The sequence below is a fragment of the Orycteropus afer genome, unplaced genomic scaffold (genome assembly GCF_000298275.1).
Source record: "Orycteropus afer afer isolate SDZICR_OR568_19922 unplaced genomic scaffold, OryAfe1.0 scaffold00077, whole genome shotgun sequence".
Taxonomy (NCBI): Eukaryota; Metazoa; Chordata; class Mammalia; order Tubulidentata; family Orycteropodidae; genus Orycteropus; species Orycteropus afer.
In genome coordinates, this window is record NW_006921664.1 from 3,672,401 (window position 1) to 3,680,987 (window position 8,587).

Here is an 8,587-nt window from a genome sequence, read left to right on the forward strand (position 1 = left end):
TCTCCTGCTTTATCTTGCTTCTTTTTGTGGACTGTCATGGTCTGTTTCTGAGACATTATGACATGTTTGTTTTTATATTTAATTGGTGATTGTATGTTGGAGTGATTCACCCAAGATTTTCATTTGCTTTGCTTTATTTGGATGTTATCTGAGTAAGCAGGATACTGTGCTCCTTTCTTTGTTAGTTGGCAGCATTTATGCCCTCACCACCTGTCTCCTTTCCAGTCATCAGCCTTTCATATGTTTCTGTTGTCCTTGGTAAGCAGAGCCTCTTATTAGGTACCTGGAATCTGACGGAAAATGCTGTCACTTTAAATATCCAAAATGGCCACCACTTGTGAACATTCAAAATGGCTGTGCCTTCTGAACATCCGAAAGTCCAAGCTCAATTTGTCTCCTTCTTTGCTGTTTCCCTTTTTAGTCATCAGCCACTGGCACAGTCATCCATGCTGCCCTTTATGAGCAGAGCCAATTTTTAGATTAATTCTCAGGTCTTAACTCCACTTAGAAATATTTAGGCTGTCTGTGCCATCAGGATAGCTGACAGGCCACAGCTTCATTTGTGTCCTTATTCACTGTTTTCATTCAGGTTCTTCTACTAGTTGATGTTTAGTCCACTTTTGTATCCTTCCTTTCAAAGATCAGAGCTCCTGGATTACCTTCTGCATCTGTGTCAGTTGGTTTCTTTTTTCTTTGTTGAAGATGGTTTGCAATAGCTTGTCTTTCTATTCCACCTTCTTAATGGAAGTCCAGTTTCCTGTTATTCTTATTTATTATGAATGGATGTTGAATGTTGTCCTTTTTTAATTTCACTTACTGAAATGGTTCTATGACTTTTCTCCTTTATTTTCTTTATATGATGAATTTACGTTGATTGGTTTGGGGAAGTTAAGCCAACTTTACATTCCTGCGATAAGCCCCAGTTGATCATAATTTTTATTGTTTTTCTGTTATTACTGGCTTTTATTTTATTAAGAACTTTTATATCTCTATTAGCTTGTAATTTTCTTTTCTTACAACATCTTTGGCTTTAATATCAGGGTTATGCTGGCCACATACAATTGTTGTTGTTGTTATGTGCCGTTGAGTCAGACTCAACTCATAGCGACCCCTCCTTGGGTTTCTGAGGCAGTATCACCACAGAAGTAGATTGCCCCATCTTCCTTCTGAGGAGTGGCTGATGGGTTTGAACTGCCAGCCTTCTGGTTAGCAGTCAAGTGCCTTAGGCACTATGCTACCAGAGCTCCCTCACATACAATTAAGTAGAAAGTATTTCCTCTTACATTTTCTGAAAGACTTCAAGTATCATTGGTGTTATTTCTTGCTTAAGTGTTTGTTAAAATATACTAGTGAAACCATTGGGACCTGGAGTTTTCTCTGTGGAAAAATTTTAAATTGCAAGTTCAGTTTCTTCAATAGAATTCATTTTGTTCCTAGATAGGTTAAAACAAAAAATTATACATATGTGTGTGTGTAAAACCAAAAAAAAAAAAACTGCTGTCAAGTCAGGTCCGACTCATAGTGACCCCACCTTGGTTTTCCGAGGAAGTATCACTGTGGAAGTAGATTGCGCATCCTTCCTTCTGAGGAGTGGCTGGTGGGTTTAAACAGTCAAATGCCTTAGGCACTACACCACCAAAGCTCCTATATATATGCCAAAGATTATTAGTAGTTACCAGGATTAGGAGGGAGGAGGGAAAGGGGAAGCTTTTGTTTGCAGAGCATTGAGTTTATGCTAATGGTGGTGAAATGTTTTGGATAAGGATAGCAATAATGGTGGCACAACATGAAAAATGTCGTCAATGTCCCCGAGTTATAAATGTGGAAGTTGCTGTGTTGATCAGTGTCTTGTGTATGTTTTCACCACAATATAAGTGAAAAAATAAAAAAAGATATTTTGTTAATTTTGTTGTTGTATTTTTCAATACATTTTTTCTATTTCACCTGTTTCATTGAATTTATTAGAACAGTGCTCATAATATTTCTTTATTATCTTTTCAATGTCCATAGGACCTGTAATAATAGACTCTCTTTCATTCTTGATTCTAGTAAATTTTCCTCTCTTTCTTTTTCTTGGTAAGTCTAGATAAGGGTTTACTATTTTGTTATCTTCCATAGACACAACTTTGGGCTTTGTTGACCCCAGAAGTCACGTCTCAGTCACAAGATAGGCTGCTTTCATGACCAAGAGAAGGGGTCTATCTTGACTCTGGCATCCTAACCTTGGGAAAGACATTTAATCTCACTGGTAATTAGATCTTACATCAGGAATAGTGACCGAAATGCTAATAGGCTTTCCCTCCTTCTTCTCGTACCCACTATGAACACTGATTATACTTGTACCTTTTGATTTGTTTTTTAATTTCAGAATCCTTCTCAACACAGGGCCTAGTAGGTCACTATAATCAGTCACCATTAGATGAAACCTATTTGCACCCACAAGTAGATCATCTCTAATGAATGGCTTTTATTGTCTCCAATTCATTGCTCAAAACTCATTTGCACTGTATAGAGTAAGATAAACAGGCAAAAATTACTAATAACAGATTCTGAGCAAGGGCTAGAGAAACAAAACAAATGAAACATAAAGAGAAAGCAGGAGAACTTAAAAGAATCTGAAGAGGCGAACACAGATGCTTCCTCTTGACAGTTGTATCATTTGCCTTCTGCCTCAGGTGGACAAATAAGCCGAGCACTGAACTTATATGCCTCTGAAGCTGAGCATGTTAACAGCTCAGTGGAGATGGGACCGTTAAGTTCTGCAACACAAGCACACCAGCCACCTGGGATTCAAAAAAGCTTTGTTCATATTTCCTTGTGGTGCATCATGGTAAATCACTGCGGCCCTGATGACTGCAGGGTCATCAGAGTCCTGTGACATAGGGCTGACCCTGGATATCAAATATCTCTTGTTTTAAATGACCAGACATTGTGCATAATCAGCCCTCAACTGCCTTCTGTGTGAGCAGAAACTTGAGAGTAACAGAACGTGTGTCCCAGTAAACACAGAGTGATTTCTTTTTGACAGAACATCTTACCAAAGAGATGCTACAGTTTTAATTTTAATTTTTTAAAACTAAATTTTAGAATTACTCTGGCAAAACCATGTAATAGAAGGAGACCAAGGAGGGATAGGCTGGTAGATTGAGATTGGAGATGCTGTGTGTGGTGTTGTAGCTTCTTTCAAATCCTCAATGCCATTTCACGTTTCCTGTGCATTTATTCTAACCAGAAAGAGAAAGTGTTTGGGTAAATCTGATTTTAAAACATCCCTTCCGTACTGCTGTACTCCTCATTGCCCAGGTGTTTAAGGAGGACAAGTACTTGAAGGACGCCATGGAATGCAGTGACGTGATCTGGCAGCGAGGCTTGCTACGGAAGGGCTATGGCATCTGCCATGGGACAGCCGGAAATGGTTACTCTTTCCTTTCTCTGTACCATCTCACACGGGACAAAAAGTACCTCTACAGAGCTTGCAAGGTAAGGACATCTTTATCCGAATAACTTCTGAACATTCCTAAGTCTACAGAACTCCCCTTCCTCCTTTTAACCTGCTTCTCCCAACTCTTCTCTTCTCTTCATGGCTCAACCTTGTCCCTACTGTCTCTGTGTCACAGACACATAAAATGGAGATAACAGTACTTCCTACCTCATAAGGTCATTGAGAAGGGTTGAGTGAGTTTCGAAGAACATAAGTTCTAAAGTCACTTGTCCTTATAAACTTCTTCCAGTGTCATTCACTTTCACCACATAAAATCTAACTTCTCTCTTAGAAAGAAATGTCTCTCTTCTCAGTTTGCAGAGTGGTGTCTTGACTATGGAGCACATGGGTGCCGTATTCCTGACAGACCCTATTCTCTGTTTGAAGGTAAGAGGAAGGCAAAAACTATAGATTAAACATTTGTATGAGTGGATTGGCCCTTCTCTTTCTCTCTGGACTGCCACTATTAAATTTGGTCATGCTTGAGTAATTACCTCCGAAGTTAAAAGTCATTGCTGACAAATCAGTTTATTGCTAAAAATTATCTTGAGTCTCTATACCTTACCTAATTTTTGTGCCTGTGAATATCTTCCAAGTATTTTTAGAACTTTTATGAAGTATGTATATGTGTGTGTGTGTGTGTGTGTGTATGGAGCTCTGGTAGCATAGTGGCTAAAGCACTTAACTGCTAACCAGAAGACTGGCGGTTCAAACCCACCAGCCACTCCTCGGAAGGAAGGTTGGGCAATCCTACTTCTGTAGTGATACTGCCTCGGAAACCCAAGGAGGGGTCGCTATGAGTCGGGGCCGACTTGACAGCACATAACAACAACACATAACAACATATATATATACACACAGAACATAAAATGCTATTCAGTAATGAAAGAAATAAATTTATTTCTTGTTATTTCATCTATAATATTGTATATATAATATTGATCTATTTGTGGAAACTTGAATAGTTATTTAAATATATTTATTTAAATTATATAATATGAGTTAATTAGCAATTAGATAGTATTAGAAATTAAAAAAAAATAACAAGAATATTGAAGAAAGTTCTATAAAAGAGCAATGACAGGAAATCGGTAAAAGCTACAATAATTAAAGAATCTGCTGCAGGCACAAAAGGAAGAATACACTTTAGGAAAATGAAATAGAAATTCAATAAGGAAACCCAAATATTTTTGTATTTTTATATATGTATGTGTGTGTGCCTGTATTTGAATTAGATCATTCATAACATAAGCCACAGAAATCACAAGGTAAAGATTAAATAGCATTGTGATAAATTGATGATAATTTTTATTTACTTTAGAGTCATATCTTATACCAATCCCAAGAAAAACTTCAGCAGGCATAAATGATTGATTTTTTTTTTCTTTTTTTAAATTAAAAAAAAGAAAATAGGTGATAGGCATTGAGTTTTGTCAAATCCTTTTTATGCATCAAATGATAAGATCATGTGATTTTTTTTTTTTCTTTAGTAGGTTAATATAGTAGATTGCATTGGTTTTTTTAATATTGAGTCAGCCTTGCATTTCTGGAATAAACCATACTTGGTCATGGTATTTATTTATTGATATGATTATTTTAATTGCCTTTCCTTTCACCCAAATCAATACTTGTCTCTACCTACTAATTATTTTTATATATTGGCAGAATTCTACTTGCATATATTTTGTTAACAATTTTTCATCTGTATTTGTGAGGGGTATTGGCCTGCAGGTTTCTCTTTTTGTACTGGTTTTGGTATCAGCATAATAGAGGCCTCAAACTGTGTTGAGAAGTATTTCTTTCCACTTCTTTTTTGTGGAGCAGGTTGCATATTAATTGGTGGAAGAATTGGTGTTAATTCTAATATAAATGTTTGGTAGAATTCTCCAATGAAACCTGGGCCTGGAGATTTCTGTTTGGGGAGTTTTAAATTACAAATTCTATTTCTTTAATAGTTATAAGCCTATTCAAGTTATTTATTTTATATTGGGTGAATGGTGGTGGTTTCTAATTTTTGAGGAATTGTTCCATTCCATCTGTGATGTCAAATTTGTTTGCACAGCTGTAGTATTCCTTTTTATCCTGATGTCAGAATGATCTGTAGTGATATATCCTGTTTTATTTCTAACATTGGTAATTTTAAATCAAATAATAGAAAAATGAGCAGAAAATAAAACATTTTAAAATGTTCAAAAAAAATCATAAAAAAAGTATTTCTTAGACTTTTAGTCCCTTGTGTCATGCAACTGCTGAAAGGACAGCCATTTATATGCATCAAATATAACAGACTTAATACCTGAACTTCTAAGTGGAATTTATTCAAGTTTATAATAGCAACTTCAAAGCCCTAGTATGTCAAAAATCTATGAAACTATAACTCCCTAAAGGCTGAGAACTTACCAGACTCATGTTCTCCCCTTATGCTTCAAAAGAACTTGGAAGACAGAATTAGAAGCAGGTACTAACTGAATTTCTGTTGGATAGGTGGAGGGATCAGTGAAGGAGTGCCTGTGTGGTCACCACCAGGCTGGAAAGGCCACTGACCTCTTCTGGAGATACTTATTCCTGAGCAAGTGCTTCCTTCAGTTGAGTCTGTTCCCTGCCCCACCAAGACTTGAGGACAGAGGTCTTTTCACCATGACCATGTGCTCTGGGTTCCCCCCTGAGGGTTTTATGGGCCACTACCTCCTCCCCCGCTTTAGGGATTCTAATAGTTCAGTGGTTTTCAGACTTTCAACCTCTAGAGCCCTTCCTTCAAACAAATATTTCTAAGGAAGGCTAGGAATAACCATTAGGAGAAAGGGGAAACTGCAAAACAGCAAGGAGGCCACATGTTCTGACCTCCTCTAATCCCACAAGAGGAAGACAGGATTACCAGCAGTAACCCAAGGCCTATTCCTGCCAGGCCAGACATGCTGCCTCCCTCCAGCCCTTTCTCCAACCATTCCTCCCAAAGCACCCACCACCTCTCTCCTGGGTTCGATAATTTGCTGCAGTGGCCACACAGAGCTCACAGATTATGGGGTTTATTAGGGAAGCACCAGGCTTCCTACATTCAGGAAGAATGCTCAGTCTCTCTCCCAGCCCACTGTCCCTCAGCCAACAGTCTCTCACAGTCTCTTTCCCAGCAGTGCTCGTCCCTCAGTCTCACTCAGCAATGCCTGTCTCTTGCGTCTCTTTCCCAGCAGCACGTGTCTCTTTCAGGGGTTCGTGTCTCTTTCAGGGGCTCGTGTCTCTTTCGGCAGCACGTCTTCCTCAACCAGCAGTCCGAGAGAGTTCTGCCTCCAGGAGGCCTCCTTTTGAGCCCGGCAGGGTGGTCAAACTAGCCAATCATAGCATCAGAACTCTAAGCACCTGAGAGAGAGTGGGCACCTCCCAGAACATTGTATTGTGCCACGCCCAACAGAAATACTCCAGGTGGACAACTTCAGCAATCAGGAGCTCCTCAGTTGCTCATAGAAAATCCTACCTTGGAGTTTACAAAGACTTATGGGTAGAAAAGCCACACTAAGTAATTTACTACACCGCAGAAACAAACTGTGGTCTACTCAGCAATAAAAAGGAACCAACTACCAGTACGCACAAAACATGAGTGTCTCAAACATGTTTTCTGAGTGAAAGATAAGAGGCATAAAAGGCTGTATATTTTATGGTTCCATTTATATGAAGCTGTGCAACAGTAAAGGAATCGTCAATGGAATGAAATCAGAATAGTGGTTGCCACAGGGAGATGAGGAAGCTGGGATTCACTGGAAAAGGACACAAAGGACCATCCTAGGATAATGAAATATTCTATATTTGGGAGGAGTTTGATGCAGGTGTATACTAAAAGTACACTTGAGATTTGAGTTTCATCATATGTGAATTTTACATCAAAAGAAAAACTGTAACCAAAGGAAACCCTGTGAGACAGGAATTGTTCTCAGTTAAGAAGGATCTGTGGGGCCTGGAGCCCTGGAGCTGTCTCCACTCTTCCGAAGCCCCTTTGAGTACAGTTTAGATTTCCCCAAAGCAAATAATGTTTTCATGAAAATAATGGTTTTTAAACCTAAGGAAGATATAAAATGTAACTTTTTATGTGGAATACAAATATAAAGGCTCTGAAGAAGGGAAATTTTATATTTTGAAATACTGGTATCTGTAACTTTTTTGTTAGAGGTTCTGTAAGAATCATCTAAAGATTCCAAGATTCAAAATTAAAGTCCATTGTAAATAATAAAATAACCCAGTGAAGAAAAGCAAGCTGGTATCATTACCTGTTAGGTGTTAGTGTAAAAATTTCTAGTGTGGAAAACTTTCGGGTTTTTTTGGATAAAGTAATTTTTAAAGACTTCGGCACCTTTCCTTCTCCTTATAGCCCCTGGAAGGAAATAATTAAAAGTTACTTTGCAGGCACTACCCTGGTACCCTTTAGTAAAAAGATCCCTGTTTGACATTACAGGTATGGCTGGTGCCATCCACTTCCTCTCCGACATCCTGGGACCAGAGACTTCACAGTTTCCAGCATTTGAACTTGGCTCTTCACAGAAGGATAAAAAGGTGCAAAAAGACAACTAAAATAGCCATTTGGACCTAAAGTTACCAGATTGCTTAGTGCCTGACACAGACCAACTATGACTCCTGAAAGAGTGCAGCAACAACAAGCAGCAAACACCTTGACAAGCCCCCTTTTTTTCAAAGACCCTGCAGTTAGAGCATGAGTGAAGAAGCTATCTGTCAGCGTGTTGTAACGGCATTTGCCTCACTGGTGTAAAATATGAATTCTTCATATCCAGACTCTTGGTAGTGTTTGCATGTTTTTGGTGTTGTCTGTAGGCATAAGTTGTTCCAACCAGAAAGCCCTTCTCTTTCCATGAGTCCAGAGCCAATCATGCATGAGTGTCCACAGCAGCCGCTCTTCTGTACATAACTTATAAACAGGGAACAGTCAGGCAATGACTTTCTTTGTGTCTATCAGATAGATGACCTAAGGTGAGACCTCTGGGATCGTACTTTTCAGCATTTTCCATGAGCACCACTCCAAAAGTAGAGAAGAAACAGAGCAGGGAAGAAGAGGCTGTGTTGCTTTGAGGGCATAAGCCTTTCTACAAAGTAGCTGAGCGCTTT

At 38.7% G+C, this 8,587-nt stretch overlaps 1 protein-coding gene across 1 annotated transcript in view; it reads left to right on the plus strand.

Annotated features, from left to right (window-relative positions):
* Nucleotides 1-8,038, plus strand: part of LANCL2 (LanC like 2) — a 131,025-nt gene extending 122,987 nt beyond the window's left edge. The window contains exons 7-9 of the mRNA XM_007941246.2: nt 3,304-3,480; nt 3,796-3,868; nt 7,923-8,038. Coding sequence (XP_007939437.1) covers nt 3,304-3,480; nt 3,796-3,868; nt 7,923-8,038 — 366 coding nt within the window. The remainder of the gene's footprint in view (nt 1-3,303; nt 3,481-3,795; nt 3,869-7,922) is intronic.
* Nucleotides 8,039-8,587: the final 549 nt, after the last annotated feature.